Genomic DNA, 17582 nt, shown 5'->3' with positions numbered 1-17582 from the left:
GATACACCCGTCCGGTTACCTCCTGCGGGTGTTTTTCTCGTATCAGGCGAGAAGCGTAATGGTGTGGTCTAACACGGGTCCTCGGGCGAACAGCTGCCGTGGCACTTTGGTCATGCGGCCAAGTGAGGTTGAAGTTTCCCGAGTAGGTTTAGATCACAGGCACCTGTACGAGGAGGTCAGAAAGGCAGGGAGTCCGGCGCCTGTAGTGGGCATCTCGGAAGTGGTCTGGGAGGGAATGCAGGCGCAGGGTCTGGACAACAGGCTCAAGGACCTGAATTGGTTGAGCCTCCATAAGTGCTTGCCGGTACGTTCTATCATGTACCGGTATAGTTTGGTGCAATCCCCCACCTGTCCAAGATCCTCTTGTGGCAGGGAGGAGACTGTGCGCCATGTCTTTTGGGACTGTGCCTTTGCCGGAGTAGTATGGGCTAGGACACGGGTGTTGTTAGGTTTGGTAAGGGGGGATTTTGTATTGACGTGGGCCAGGTTAGAGAGAGGTGTAGGGAGAGCGAGAGGGACGGATAGGGACAGGTTTCTGCTCTGGCTTCTCATGAGTCTCTTTAAACGGGGGCTGTGGGAAGCCAGGCAGAACATGGTGAAGACAGGGAGAGATTGGGGGGTGGAAGGGATAGTGAGGAGGGTGGAAGGAGATTTGAGGGGGAGGATGAAGAGGGAGGAGAGGAAGTGGGGGCAGCATGCTGCTCGGGAGAGGTGGAAGGGGGGTTTAGGGCTGGGTGTCATTTAGATTTGCAAGGGGATAGATTAGGAACGGGGAGATAGGGAAAGGTAGTTTGTAGGGTGACGGGGAGGGGAAGATGCTCTCCTGAGGTTTTGTTTGGGGTTTTTGTTTAGTTAAATTAGTTAAATTAAAATACTTGAGTAGGTATGAAAATTATGAGTTGTAAAGAATGAATGGTATTGAAGATAATAAATTATTTTTTATTTAAAAAAAATATTAAAAAAATAGGACTGTTTGGTTTTTTCACGTTTCGTAGATTGTTGTATTTTCATCTTTATTAAAGATGTACAAAACTAACCACGCTGCATTTTGGTCCGCCTCTCTTTCACCAGAAGAAAACCGTTATACATTTATCGAACTACTTATTCTAGTTACTAATAAGCATGCACCCATTAAAAAATTAGGGAGGAGAGGGCGGGACTGAGACAGGTAACGGCGGACTGAACGTAGCTATGTGGAGCACCTCAAGATAAAAACGTAATATTCAATATCGGCAAGTTAGACTAAATATTAGCACTACACAATCTGGTGGGTGATAAACTTCAATCTGGACAACAACACAAAAAAAATCTTAAGACTATAGAAATGTATCGACAAATATTACGAAAACAAGCAACACCCAACCATGGCGGAGAGTAATACAGGGGAACCGATTTATCAAAACAAAAACGTGACTCTTCTACAGACACAGACAATTTAATATTTTCACCACCGGGAATGGTAAAGGTCGAAACCGATCTGTTAAAATCAATAAATGACCAACTGGGTATACTTGAACTAGTCAGTAAGGATATAAAAGAGTTGAAGGCAAGCCTCGAGATGAGTGATGAAAAAGCTGCGACATTGGAGAAGGAAACAAACAAGCTGTCAAAAGTGACAGTCAATAGGATTGAAACCGAAGTGAATGAACTTAAAAAGAAGAACACCGTTCTGAGAGAAGCATTACTTGACATACAGACTAGATCCATGAGAGAGAAGCTGGTACTTACAGGTATCCAAGAGAAAGAAGGAGAAGTTCCTGAATCTGTAGTTAGAGAGTTCCTCCTTACAGTGCTTCAGATTCCACGCGAAGCTATCGACAAAATCCAACTTGAACGTGTACACCGCTTCGGACAGATAGGGCAGAGGTATGAACGCCTAATCGTTGCCAAATTTGCTTCATTTGAAGATAAAATAACGGTTAAAAGCCTGGGGAAAAGACTTGCTGGGACCAAAATTGGCAGGAATGATTCATTCCCGAAGGAAATTGCAGAACGTAAAGTTCTGTATTCAATTTTCAAGGTAAATAGAGTAAAAGGAAACGAGTAGCTCTCGTCGTCGATAAACACAATATTGATAACCAGTTGTTCAGAGACACAATGTCTCCTCCATGGCTATTTTAAAAATTACAAAGTTCTTATAGACGAGGAAATTAATTAAACACAATTCTAGCCTGGTTATGGATTGTAATAATGTATATAGAAAAGCTATATTATTTTTTACTGTATCATCAAATACAACTAATTGGAACACAAAAGCTCTAATTCAACATGGAGAAGATAAAAACTCATTAAAAACACAAGGCACAGTATGTGTGGTGTGTGTTTTTTTATGTTTGGGAAAGTGTGGTGTTGAGTGAGAAAGCAAATGATTGCATATCCCAGAACCAATGTATTGCTGTGAGCAGGGTGTGAGTGAGCTTTCAATGTTGTTCAGAAGATGGATATACTTTTTATAATGAATTATACGTCTTATTTATTTATTTATTTATTGTCCTATCATGGTGGAACAGTGTAATTAAAATAAATTATACATTTGATTTATTTATTGTCCTATCATGGGGAACAACATTTTTAAAATAAATGATATCTAATGTATTTATTTATGATCCTATATTGATGGACCGGTCCACAACCCTATACCCTAGACACCCACCTGAATGACCCAGATACTAAGAAGAAGTCCCTAACTGTTTTATGGGCCTGCTGTAAGAGGTCTGTATGCAGCCAAAATGCAGTCAGAGACCTAGAGCAGCACTTCCCCCTCAAGATTCTGAGCCTGCTTGGCAGGGTTGGTCCTGCAAAGCCCAAGTACCCTAAAGGGAGAACATACTACACAAGCAAATTCTCAAAGCTGCTAATGAGAACCTTGACGACCTTGTACCTAGCCGGTGGGGATTCCGGTGGGGTGCCCCCACTCAGGCAGTGGCAGTGCTGGCAACACTAGCTGCAGTAACCCATGGGGAGGGGGTCACACTCAGACATTCAGAGAGGGGGTATATTATTGTGGCCCTGGTGGCACAAAATCAAAAGTCTGACTGCATGGAGATGCTTGGGAATATGGTCAATACAGGGGACCATGTTTGACCTCCATCATCTAGGACGTGACAATGGTCACAATGGTCAAAATCTCTCAATCTCTGCCCATTTTTTTCTGCACAGTCTTGCAGGCCTTCTCATACAGCTGCAACTGTATATGCATTCATAAATCAAGACCTTTCTTGAGTTGGGCTCTGAGATGGTGCAACTGTTGAGAATGTGAGCCTATGGTTGTGTGGGGGGAAAGGGTTGAGTGTATGTGCATATCCAACAACTGTTGTGAAGGAATAAAAGATGTTCGGGACAATATAGGATGATTCACAATAATTGTTTGCTAATATAATTATTGCTTGCAATAATGTAATTTTGGTAATGGCGAGACTGGCGAGAGGTAAAATCCTTTGCATAAATTGCCTACATTAGTACAATATTTAATAGCTAATTATGGAAATTAAGAAACAGGATTTCAAAAATATATATATATATTTTGATTGCTATATATAATACAAATGGAGGTGAGGGCGATGGAAATGCATTTGGCGGTTGATCTACTTCTGTTCTGTAAATGGCACTGTGTGCTCTTTTCGAAGGATGGATCCCAGTCTCTTCAAGGCTATGGGATACGGGGGTCGGGGGTGGTCTGCCGGGTATTGGGATGACAACCCAACTCAGGATGAGGAGGGCTTTTAGCGGGTGGAATAGTGGGTACCAATTGGAAGTTTACTTAGTAGCAATGCAAATATCATGGTACAGCTATATAGACACTCAATCATCATGTTACTTTTTAATGGTATTTTTTACAAACATATTTTGATAAATAGAATTGAAAGTTGTCTCATTATGGTGAGTGGTGAAAAGTATTTCAATATTATCGCTTGCACAGTGCTCCTTGGGATGTTTAAAGCTTGGGAAATCTTTTTGTATCCAAATCCGGCTTTAAACTTCTTCACAACAGTATCTCGGACCTGCCTGGTGTGTTCCTTGTTCTTCATGATGCTCTCTGCGCTTTTAATGGACCTCTGAGACTATCACAGTGCAGGTGCATTTATACGGAGACTTGATTACCCACAGGTGGATTGTATTTATCATCATTAGTCATTTAGGTCAACATTGGATCATTCAGAGATCCTCACTGAACTTCTGGAGAGAGTTTGCTGCACTGAAAGTAAAGGGGCTGAATAATTTTGCACGCCCAATTTTTCAGTTTTTGATTTGTTAAAAAAGTTTGAAATATCCAATAAATGTCGTTCCACTTCATGATTGTGTCCCACTTGTTGTTGATTCTTCACAAAAAAATACAGTTTTATATCTTTATGTTTGAAGCCTGAAATGTGGCAAAAGGTCGCAAAGTTCAAGGGGGCCGAATACTTTCGCAAGGCACTGTACATGGAGGTTTAATACCCTGACCTAGTGAGATATACATGGAGGAGGCTTAATACCCTAACCTAGTGAGATATACATGGAGGCTTAATACCCTGACCTAGTGAGATATACATGGAGGTTTAATACCCTGACCTAGTGAGATATACATGGAGGTTTAATACCCTGACCTAGTGAGATATACATGGAGGTTTAATACCCTGACCTAGTGAGATATACATGGAGGAGGCTTAATACCCTGACCTAGTGAGATATACATGGAGGTGTAATACCCTGACCTAGTGAGATATACATGGAGGAGGCTTAATACCCTGACCTAGTGAGATATACATGGAGGTTTAATACCCTGACCTAGTGAGATATACATGGAGGTTTAATACCCTGACCTAGTGAGATATACATGGAGGAGGCTTAATACCCTGACCTAGTGAGATATACATGGAGGTTTAATACCCTGACCTAGTGAGATATACATGGAGGTTTAATACCCTGACCTAGTGAGATATACATGGAGGAGGCTTAATACCCTAACCTAGTGAGATATACATGGCGGTTTAATACCCTGACCTAGTGAGATATACATGGAGGTTTAATACCCTGACCTAGTGAGATATACATGGAGGTTTAATACCCTGACCTAGTGAGATATACATGGCGGAGGCTTAGTCAAGCTAGTCGTTTTGACTACTTTATTTTGCCATTCTCTCTGGCACCAAAAGTTTAAAAAGTGTTGATAGGGGACAGAATGCGGTCGGATCATCACATAATTGACATATACAGTTGAAGTCAGAAGTTTACATACACTTAGGTTGGAGTCATTACAACTCGTTTTTCAACCACTCCACAAATGTCTTGCTAACAAACTATAGTTTTGGCAAGTCAGTTAGGACATCTACTTTGTGCATGACACAAGTATTTTTCCAACAATTGTTTACAGACAGATTATTTCACTGTATCACAATTCCAGTGGATCAGAAGTTTACATACACTAAGTTGACTGTGCCTTTAAACAGCTTGGAAAATTCCAGATAATGATGTAATGTCTTTAGTAGCCTCTGATAGGCTAATTGACATCATTTGAGTCAATTGGAGGTGTACCTGTGGATGTATTTCAAGCCCTACCTTCAAACTCAGTGCCTCTTTGCTTGACATCATGGGAAAACCAAAAGAAATCAGCCAAGACCTCAGAAAACAATTGTAGACCTCCACAAGACTGGTTCATCCTTGGAAGCAATTTCCAAACGCTTGAAGGTACCACATTCGTCTGTACAAACAATAGTGGGACCACGCAGCCATGGGACCACGCAGCCGTGGTACAACTCAGGAAGAAGACGCCTTCTGTATCCTAGAGATTAACGTACTTTGGTGCAAAAAGTGCAAATCAATCCCAGAACAACAACAAAGGACCTTGTGAAGATGCTGGAGGAAACCGTATCAAAAGTATATATATCCACAGTAAAACGAGTCCTATATCGACATAACCTGAAAGGCCGCTCAGTAAAGAAGAAGCCACTGCTCCAAAACCGCAATAAAAAAGCCAGACTATGGTTTGAAACTGCACATGGGGACAAAGATCGTACTTTTTGGAGAAATGCCCTCTGGTCTGATGAAACAAAAATAGAACTGTTCGGCCATAATGACCATCGTTATGTTTGGAGGAAAAAGGGGGAGGCTTGCAACCCAAAGAACACCATCACAACTGTGAAGCACGGGGATGGAAGCATCATGTTGTGGGGGTGCTTTGCTGCAGGATGGACTGGTGCACTTCACAAAATAGATGGCATCATGAGGTAGGAAAATTATATGGATATATTGAAGCATCATCTCAAGACGTCAGTCAGGAAGTTAAAGCTTGGTCGCAAATAGATCTTCCAAATGGACAATGACCCCAAGCATACTTCCAAAGTTGTGGCAAAATGGCTTAAGGACAACAAAGTCAAGGTATTGGAGTGGCCATCACAAAGCCCTGACCTTAATCATATAGAAAATGTATGGGCAGAACTGAAAAAGCGTGTGTGAGCAAGGAAGCCAACAAACCTTACTCAGTTACACCAGCTCTGTCAGGAGGATTGGGTCAAAATTCACCCAACTTATTGTGGGAAGCTTGTGGAAGGTTACCTAAAATATTTGACCCAAGTTAAACAATTTAAAGGCAATGGTACCAAATACAAATTGAGTGTGTGTAAACTTCTGACCCACTGGGAATGTGATGAAAGAAATAAAAGCTGAAATAAAAAAAATTCTCTGCTATTATTTTGACATTTCACATTCTTAAAATAAAGTGGTGATCCTAACTGACCTAAGAGAGGGAATGTTTACTATGATTAAATGTCAGGAATTGTGAAAAACTGAGTTTAAATATATTTGGCTAAGGTGTATGTAAACTTCCGACTTCAAATGTACTCTTACATAATTTACACGTGGGCGAGGATACTGGAAATTTAAGCAAAGCCTACTAGATGATAAATTGATTAGAACTAGGACAGAAGAATTTACAACTGACTTTTTCAGACATAACATAGGTACAGCAGATCCCCTTATTGTATGGGACACTTTTAAAATGTGCCTTCAGAGGCCATGTAATTCAGTATTCATCTATAAAACAAAATAAATTTAGATCAAAAGAGTCCATATTAACAAAGGAAATTGAAGGACTAACAGTACAGTTAGACAGCAATAAAAACTGTACCACAGAATAAGTTAGAGGAAAAATGCAATATAGAAATGCTCCCCAAAAAAATGTATTGAAACTTATTACAAATGATGGAGTCACGCATGATTCACTGAATGATATTTTGAAAGAGGGGGTAAAGTACTTTAAGAATATGTTTTCATTTCAGTCTCCTCCATCTCCACTAACTGAAACGAACTGTATGGATTTTTTCCTAATAATAATGTAAAATTAACATCTGTACAGAAAGACTCACGTGAAGGCCAAATTACAGAGGAGGGACTTCTTGATGCAATTAAAGCCTTTAAGGCTGGGAAAACTCCAGGGCTGGATGGTATACCAGTGGAAGTATACAAAACCTTTTTGATATACTCAAGAGGACCATTATTAGCATGTTTTAACCACTCCTATATAAATGGTAGATTATCAGACATGCAACAAGAAGGTCTGATAACATTATTACTGAAACAGGACCCACGTGGTATATACAGTGGGGGGAAAAAGTATTTAGTCAGCCACCAATTGTGCAAGTTCTCCCACTTAAAAAAACAAGAGAGGCCTGTAATTTTCATCATAGGTACACTTCAACTATGACAGACAAAATGAGGGGGAAAAATCCAGATAATCACATTGGAGGATTTTTAATTAATTAATTTGCAAATTATGGTGGAAAATAAGTATTTGGTCAATAACAAAAGTTTATCTCAATACTTTGTTATATACCCTTTGTTGGCAATGACAGAGGTCAAACATTTTCTGTACGTCTTCACAAGGTTTTCACACACTGTTGCTGGTATTTTGGCCCATTCCTCCATGCAGATCTCCTCTAGAGCAGTGATGTTTTGGGGCTGTTGCTGGGCAACATGGACTTTCAAATCCCTCCAAAGATTTTCTATGGGGTTGAGATCTGGAGACTGGCTAGGCCACTCCAGGACCTTGAAATGCTTCTTACGAAGCCACTCCTTCGTTGCCCGGGCGGTGTGTTTGGGATCATTGTCATGCTGAAAGACCGAGCCACATTTCATCTTCAATGCCCTTGCTGATGGTAGGCTTTGTTACTTTGGTCCCAGCTCTCTGCAGGTCATTCACTAGGTCCCCCGTGTGGTTCTGGGATTTTTGCTCTCCATTCTTGTGATCACTTTGACCCCACGGGGTGAGATCTTGCGTGGAGCCCCAGATCGAGGGAGTTATCAGTGGTCTTGTATGTCTTCCATTTCCTAATAATTGCTCCCACATTTGATTTCTTCAAACCAAGCTGCTTACCTATTGCAGATTCAGTCTTCCCAGCCTGGTGCAGGTCTACAATTTTGTTTCTGGTGTCCTTTGACAGCTCTTTGGTCTTGGCCATAGTGGAGTTTGGAGTGTGACTGTTTGAGGTTGTGGACAGGTGTATTTTATACTGATAACAAGTTCAAACAGGTGCCATTAATACAGGTAACGAGTGGAGGACATAGGAGTTACAGGTCTGTGAGAGCCAGAAATCTTGCTTGTTTGTAGGTGACCAAATACTTATTTTCCACCATAATTTGCAAATAAATTCATAAAAAATCCTACAATGTAATTTTCTGGATTTTTTTCTAATTTTGTCTGTCATATTTGAAGTGTACCTATGATGAAAATTACAGGCCTCTCTCATCTTTTTAAGTGGGAGAACTTGCACAATTGGTGGCTGACTAAATACTTTTTTTGCCCCACTGTATAAAGATCCAGTCTATTTAAACTTCAGTGTTGTGATGCAAAAATCATAGCAAAATGCTTGGCGCATAGAATTAAAAAAGTATTGTCAGATATGTTTCATCCTAATCAGACAGGTTTTTTATACATTGGAGATAATATAAGACAAGTACTGGAAACAATATAAATCTATGAAATATCGGGGACACCAGGCCTGGTTTTCAAAACTGATTTTGAAAAGGCTTCTGATAAAGTACGACTGGAGTTTATATATAAATGTCTAGAATATTTCAATTTTGGGGAATCTCTTATAAAATGGATTAAAGTTTTGTATAGTAACCCTAGGTGTAAAATAGTAAATAATTGCTCCATCTCAGAAAGTGTTAAACTATCTAGAGGAGTAAAACAAGGTTGTCCACTATCGGCATATCTATTTATTATTGCCATTGAAATGTTAGCATTAAAATTAGATCAAACAATAATATTAACTAAGGTGTCATTGTTCGCTGATGATTCATGTTTTCTTTTAAAACCACAATTAGAGTCTCTCATGGCCTCAGAGGATCTAGATACTTTTGCTATCCTCTCTGGATTAAAATCTAATTATATTATGTATTGAATCACTAAAAAAAATCATATTTTACAATACTGTGTAGTTTACCAATTAAATGGTCTGACGGAGATGTGGAAATACTCGGTACACAAATCCCAAAATAAATAAATGATCTCATTCCAATACATTTTTTATAGAAAGTTAGCAAAAATAGATCTTGCTTGAGTTGACCTATTTGCTTATGATTTTGCCTACACCTAGTGACCTGTTTTTTAAATTATATGAACAAAAAAATATTCAATTTAATTTGGAATGGCAAGTCAGACAAAATTAAAAGGGCCTATTTATATAACGAATATGAATTCGGAGGGCAGAAATGATTAAAAACATTAAAGCATTACACCTCTCAATAAAGGGATCAGTCATGCAAAAGTTATACTTAAATCCTAACTGGTTCTCTAGTAAATTGGTAGGAAATCCTCATCCTATATTCAGGAAGGGCCTTTTCCCTTTATTCAGATTACAGCTGCTCACTTTCGGTTGTTTGAAAAGGAAATAATCTCCAAAATATAGTTATTTTTTAAACAAGCCTTAGAAAGTTGGTTGCAATTTCAGTTTAATCCACCTGAAAAGACAGAACAAATAATACATCAAATATTGTGGTTAAACTCAAATATACTAATTGATTAAAAAAAACATATTTTTCAAAGAAATTTTTAAAAAAGGTATAATTTTAGTGAATGATATCATAAATAGGACTGGTGGAGTTATGTCACACATGCAGCTAACACAGACATATGGAAATGTCTGCTCTACCCAAAATTACAACCAATTAATTGCAGCATTACTACAAAAATTGAAGAGGCAAGTAAGAAGGGGGAAAAAGTAAGGAACTTGTTTGTTGGCCCTGTATTAAAGAACATAAATGGTGAAAGAAAAGTGTGATAAATAAAAACATATACCAATTTCATTTAAGGACCAAAAAACTGACAGCTGTGCCATATAAATTGCAAAATAGTTGGGGAGAGATTTTCGATGTACCCATTCCTTGGCACATGGTTTATGAATTGATATGCAAAACTTCAAATTTTTCAATTTAAATTACTATACAAAATTCTTGCAACCAATAGAATGTTATATATTTGGGGGATACAATCTTCCCAGCTCTGCAGATTTTGCTGTGAGGAGGCAGAGTCATTAGATCATTTATTTTGATATTGTCCATATGGAGTTCGTTTATGGTCACAGCTCCAGGAATGTCTGAAGAACAACTAACGCTGCAGATAGCAATACTGGGTGATTTGAAAAGCCATAGTCAATCAATCAATAATATAATAATTATGTTAGCAAAAATATATATTTTTAATTTACAATCTGTAGAAGCTATGAGAATTAGAAAGGTTCAGTACTTTTGTCAAGCATCACAGCACAGTTAAAATATATATGGCAAATAGACATCTAAAATGGATGGTGTTGAGAGATAGATGGGAGGGGTTGAATGGAGCTGAAGGGTGGGACTAATAACAAGATAACCAATGTAAAACATACGGGGTCTACAAAATGTATATTGGTTCAGAAATTTAGTGAATAGCATAGTTACAAATAGAAATCAAACTGGATGGAAACAGAGGATGGAATAAAAACAAACAAAATGTAACTATTGTAAAATAGATTGTGTCTGTAAAATGTGTATAAGATGTATAAACTGAAGGTAGAAGCCTAAGTGTTATTGTTTATTAGTTTACTCCAATTGAGGGAAGGATGGTAAGGGTTTGCGGGAAATAATAAAGGTATATTCTACAAAAATTTTTTGTGTATGTCTATATAGGTATGTATAGGTTATATAGGTATGTCTGTATATGTATGCATATGTGTATGTGTATGTATATGGATATATATATATTGACCCCAAAAATAGGGGGGATTGGAAATTATGCAGACAATCACATTAATGGAAGAAAAAATCTTTCTGCAATAGCTGATCCACCCCTAGAAAAAAAAGAAAAGAAAAAAGAAAATTACTGTAAAAAATCCCTTTGGATTGATGAGGAATTTAAAAGTTGTATGGTTGAGAGGGATGAGGCAAAGGGTATGGCAATTAAGTCTGGCAGCCCTATTGATTGGCAATCATACTGAAAATTAATAAATCCACCTGAAAAGACAGAAAGCCCCCTTTACTGGCTCAAACAGCTGACCAATCAGCTTGTCACCAACCCTTAGTAAACTTCTGGAAAAAATTGTGTTTGACCAGATACAATGCTATTTTACAGTAAACAAATTGACAACAGAAATTCAGCATGCTTATAGGGAAGGACACTCAACAAGCACAGCACTTACACAAATGACGGATGATTGGCTGAGAGAAATTGATGATAAAATTATTGTGGGGGCTGTCTTGTTAGACTTCAGTGCAGCTTTTGACATTATCAATTATAGTCTGCGGCTGGAAAAACGTATGTGTTATGGCTTTACACCCCCTGCTATAATGTGGATAAAGAGTTACTTGTCTAACAGAACATAGAGGGTGTTCTTTAATGGGAGCCTATAAAATATAATCCAGTTAGAATCAGGAATTCCCCAGGGTAGCTGTTTCGGCACCTTGCTTTTTAAAATATTTACTGACTTTGAGCAAAGCCCGATGACTCTACACTATACGTCAGCTACTACAGCGACTGAAATGACTGCCACACTCATCAAAGAGCTGCAGTTAATTTCAGAGTGGGTGGCAAGAAATAAGTTTGCCATAAATATTTCTAAAACTAAAAGCATGGTATTTGGAACAAAACACTCACTGAACCCTAAATCTCAACTAAATCTTGTAATAAATAATGTGGAAATTGAGAAAGTTGAGATGACTAAACTGCTTGGAGTAACACTAGATTGTAAACTGTCATGGTCAAAACATATTGATGCAGTAGTAGCTAAAATGGGGAGAATTCTGTCAAAAATAAAGCGATGCTCCGCCTTCTTAACAACACTATCAACAAGGCAGGTCCTACAGACCCTAGTTTTGTTGCACCTTGACTACTGTTCAGTCATGTGTTCAGGTGGCACAAAAAAGGACTTGCAATTGGCTTAGAACAGGGCAGCACGGCTGGCCCTTGGATGTAGACAGAGAGTTAATATCAATCATTTGCATTTTAATCTCTCCTGACTGAAAGTGGAGGAGAGATTGACTTCATCACTACTTTTATTTATGAGAGGTATTGACAAGTTGAATGCACCGAGCTGTCTGTCTAAACTACTGGCACACAGCACGGACACCCATGCATACCCCACAAGACATGCCACAAGAGGTCTCTTCACAGTCCCCAAGTCCAGAACAGACTATGGGAGGCACACAGTACTACATAGAGCCTTGACTACATGGAACTCTATTCCACATCAAGTAACTGACGCAAGCAGTAAAATTAGATTTAAAAAACAGATTAAAAGAACACCTTATGGAACAGTGGGGACTGTGAAGGAACACAAACATTGGCACACACACACACACACACACACACACACACACACACACACACACACACACACACACACAGGATAACATACGCATTATACATACACATGGATGTAGCACTGTAGATATGTGGTAGTGGTGCCTGAGGGTACACAGTGTGTTGTGAAATCTGTGAATGTATTGTAATGTTTTAAAATGGTATAAACTGCCTTAATTTTGCTGGACCCCGGGAAGAGCAATCCTTAATAAATACAAATAGGAATAACCCCACCGCCACCATAGGGCACTCTGTTCAGAACGTTGACATTAACAGACTGCTCACCCACACAACGCCATACACACGGTCTGCGTTTGTGAGGCCGGTTGGACGTGCTGCTAAATTCTCTGAAACAATGTTGGAGGCGGCTTATGAAAGAAAAATGAACATTCAATTATCTGCAAACAGCTTTGGTGGACATTCCTGCAGTCAGCATGCCAATTGCACACTCCCTAAAAACTTTAGACATCTGTGGCATTGTGTTGTGTGACAAAACTGCACATTTTAGAGTGGCCTTTTATTGTCCCCAGCACAAGGTGCACCTGTGTAACGATCATGCTGTTTAATCAGATTATTGATTTGCCGCACCTGTCAGGTGGATGGATTATCTTGAAATGCTCACTAACAGGGATGTAAACAAATTTGTGCACAACATTAGAGAGAAATAAGCTTTTTGAGCATATGGAACATTTCTGGGATCTTTTATTTCAGCTCATGAAACATGGGACCAACACTTTACATGTTGTGTTTATATTTTTGTTCAGTGTACATTTACACACTATGAGGTCGACCGGGATGTCCTTTCATGTCCTTTCATGTCCCATCATGCTCTAGCTACTCCTTGTGGCGGGCCGGACGCCTGCAAGCTGACTCCGGTCGGCAGTTATACAGTGTTTCCTCTTACAAATTGGTGCGACTGGCTCCCGGGTTAAGCGAGCAGTGTGTCAAGAAGCAGTGCTGCTTGTCAGGGTTGTTTTTCAGATGACACATGGCTCTCGACCTTCGCCTCTCCTGAATCCGTACAGGAGTTGCAGCGAAGGGAAAAGACTGTAAGTACCAATTGAATATCACGAAATTGGGGAGAAAAAAGCTTTAAAAGTACAAAAAGAAAAAGAAAAACAACCCACCACCTAAAGCTGCACACCTTAACCCCCTTGTATGTGTCTCTGGTCGTGGTGTACATCTCCTGAGAGTAGAACTTATTTACTGAGATCAGATAAGAATCGTTCCCATATCCCCCTTTCCTGTGTGTGTGTGTGTGTGTGTGTGTGTGTGTGTGTGTGTGTGTGTGTGTGTGTGTGTGTGTGTGTGTGTGTGTGTGTGTGTGTGTGTGTGTGTGTGTGTACACTCACCACATTGTGACAGGGAGTAAAGACATCACTGTAGAGTAGAGCACACTCTCTCTTGGCGTACGGCTGTCTACCCAGGTCTCCTTCACACGCTCTCTTCACCACATAGTCACTCTCACACTGACACACACACACAGAGACAAAGTTGGTGGGTGCCTGATGTCTCCAAAATCTTACAGGTAAACCCTAGAGAGGCAGGAGACTGGGCTGAGGGGTTGAAGCGGGGGGGAAATATACACTGCTCAAAAATATAAAGGGAACACTTAAACAACACAATGTAACTCCAAGTCAATCACACTTCTGTGAAATCAAACTGTCCACTTAGGAAGCAACACTGATTGACAATACATTTCACATGCTGTTGTGCAAATGGAATAGACAACAGGTGGAAATTATAGGCAATTAGCAAGACACCCCCAATAAAGGAGTGGTTCTGCAGGTGGTGACCACAGACCACTTCTCAGTTCCCATGCTTCCTGGCTGATGTTTTGGTCACTTTTGAATGCTTCCGGTGCTTTCACTCTAGTGGTAGCATGAGACGGAGTCTACAACCCACACAAGTGGCTCAGGTAGTACAGCTCATCCAGGATGGAACATCAATGCGAGCTGTGGCAAGAAGGTTTGCTGTGTCTGTCAGGGTAGTGTCCAGAGCATGGAGGCGCTACCAGGAGACAGGCCAGTACATCAGGAGACGTGGAGGAGGCCGTAGGAGGGCAACAACCCAGCAGCAGGACCGCTACCTCCGCCTTTGTGCAAGGAGGAGCAGGAGGAGCACTGCCAGAGCCCTGCAAAATACCTCCAGCAGGCCACAAATGTGCATGTGTCTGCTCAAACGGTCAGAAACAGACTCCATGAGGGTGGTATGAGGGCCCGACGTCCACAGGTGGGGGTTGTGCTTACAGCCAAACACGTGCAGCATGTTTGGCATTTGCCAGAGAACACCAAGATTGGCAAATTCGCCACTGGCGCCCTGTGACCTTCACAGATGAAAGCAGGTTCACACTGAGCACGTGACAGACGTGACAGAGTCTGGAGACGTCGTGGAGAACGTTCTGCTGCCTGCAACATCCTCCAGCATGACCGGTTTGGCGCTGGGTCAGTCATGGTGTGGGGTGGCATTTCTTTGGGGGGGCCGCACAGCACTCCATGTGCTCGCCAGAGGTAGCCTGACTGCCATTAGGTACCGAGATGAGATCCTCAGACCCCTTGTGAGACCATATGCTGGTGTGGTTGGCCCTGGGTTCCTCCTAATGCAAGACAATGCTAGACCTCATGTGGCTGGAGTGTGTCAGCAGTTCCTGCAAGAGGAAGGCATTGATGCTATGGACTGGCCCGCCCGTTCCCCAGACCTGAATCCAATTGAGCACATCTGGGACATTATGTCTCGCTCCATCCAACAACGCCACGTTGCACCACAGACTGTCCAGGAGTTGGCGGATGCTTTAGTCCAGGTCTGGGAGGAGATCCCTCAGGAGACCATCCACCACCTAATCAGGAGCATGCCCAGGCGTTGTAGGGAGGTCATACAGGCACGTGGAGGCCACACACACTACTGAGCCTCATTTGACTTGTTTTAAGGACATTACATCAAAGTTGGATCAGCCTGTAGTGTGGTTTTCCACTTTAATTTTGAGTGTGACTCCAAATCCAGACCTCCATGGGTTGATAAATTGGATTTCCATTGATATTTTAGTGTTCCCATTATTCTTTTGAGCAGTGTATATATATATATTTCCACTTCAAAACTAAAGACAAAGAACAGGGAAATATTCTCCAAGTTCCCCCTTTTAGGCAGCCATTACTCTGGGAATAATATTTTATCTTTAGAGACATGGTAAATTGGCTGTGTTCGCAGGTTGGCGTTTATTGCCGTGACTCATGTACTGGAGGCAGCTCTGCAGAGTGGTCAATAGCTGGCACAGCCACAGAGTCACAAAACCTTAACCCTGACATCACCACACTGCTAACCCTAATGCCTAAAGACCTTTGTAGACTGTATGTCAGATTCAGTGGTTTACGATTATCACGTCACACAGTGCAATGTTATCAAATTCAAAATATTGATATAAACCTGTCCAGATTGCACAATTTGCTTCAGTTCTGTCGTCACATTCTGCTATTTGCTTGTGAGGCTACGTCAGCCGACATAGGCTACATCAACTGCAGCAGTGTATTTGATCTGTGCATGTCCCAGCCCTAGCAGAGCATGTCCCAGCCCCAGCAGAGCATGTCCCAGCAGAGCATGTCCCAGCAGAACATGTCCCAGCAGAACATGTCCCAGCAGAACATGTCCCAGCAGAACATGTCCCAGCAGAGCATATCCCAGCAGAGCATGTCCCAGCCCCAGCAGAACATGTCTCTCTCTATGCTTATGTGCCAGTGAAGTATGCATCTTAGAAACAGTTCACATACAAATGTTATAGTGTCTTCTGAAAAGTATTCAGACCCCTTGACGTTTTTCACATTTTGCTACGTTACAGACGTACTGTGAAAATGGATTAAATATATTTTCGTCCTCAAATCTACACACAATACCACATAATGACAAAATGAAAACAAGATGATCAAAGATGATCAATGGGAACAGGATGCACCAGAGCTCAATGTCGTGTCTTATAGCAAAGGGTCTGAATAATTATGTAAATAAGGTATTTCTGTTTTTGTTTTTTAATATACATTTATAAAAAATTCTAAAAACCTGTTTTTGCTTTGTCATTATGTGGCATTGTGTGTAGATTGATAAAAAAAAACCATAATCCATTTTAGAATAAGGCTGTAACATAACAAAATTTCGAAAAAGTCAAGAGGTCTGGATACTTTCCGAAGATACTTTGTTCCTTTGCACCCCATTATTTCTATCTCTACTTTGCACATTCTTCCACTGCAAATCTACCATTCCAGTGTTTTACTTGCAATATTGTATTTACTTCGCCACCATGGCCTTTTTTTTGCCTTTACCTCCCTTATCTCACCTCATTTGCTCACATTGTATATAGACTTATTTTTCTACTGTATTATTGACTGTATGTTTGTTTTACTCCATGTGTAACTCTGTGTTGTTGTATGTGTCGAACTGCTTTGATTTATCTTGGCCAGGTCGCAATTGTAAATGAGAACTTGTTCTCAACTTGCCTACCTGGCTTGCCTACTTGCCTACCTGAAATAAATAAATAAAAATGTCCAAACCCAAAATCAAATAGGCTTCCCCAAAAATGTTGATGGCTGATTTTGTGCATTTGTCAAAATCCCGTCAGGTAGCATGATTTCAGATGTCATGGAAACTGCATTATTAGGGAAATCGTTCTTCTTGCAAAGCATGTAAACGTTTAAATCAAACCATTATATTAATCTGACTATTCACAATAATCTTCGCTGGGATTGGCTCGTAACACCAGGCCGCACTACACGATAAAGGCAAAACA

At 40.5% G+C, this 17582-nt stretch overlaps 1 protein-coding gene across 1 annotated transcript in view; it reads right to left on the bottom strand.

Annotated features, from left to right (window-relative positions):
- Window positions 1-17582, bottom strand: part of otogl (otogelin-like) — a 50091-nt gene that overhangs the window by 18630 nt on the left and 13879 nt on the right. The window contains exon 25 of the mRNA XM_031801430.1: window positions 14164-14280. Coding sequence (XP_031657290.1) covers window positions 14164-14280 — 117 coding nt within the window. The remainder of the gene's footprint in view (window positions 1-14163; window positions 14281-17582) is intronic.

Source organism: Oncorhynchus kisutch, linkage group LG22 (assembly GCF_002021735.2).
Source record: "Oncorhynchus kisutch isolate 150728-3 linkage group LG22, Okis_V2, whole genome shotgun sequence".
Classification (NCBI taxonomy): Eukaryota; Metazoa; Chordata; class Actinopteri; order Salmoniformes; family Salmonidae; genus Oncorhynchus; species Oncorhynchus kisutch.
Note: the sequence above shows the minus strand (reverse complement) of the source record. Positions and strands in the feature narration are given on the sequence as shown.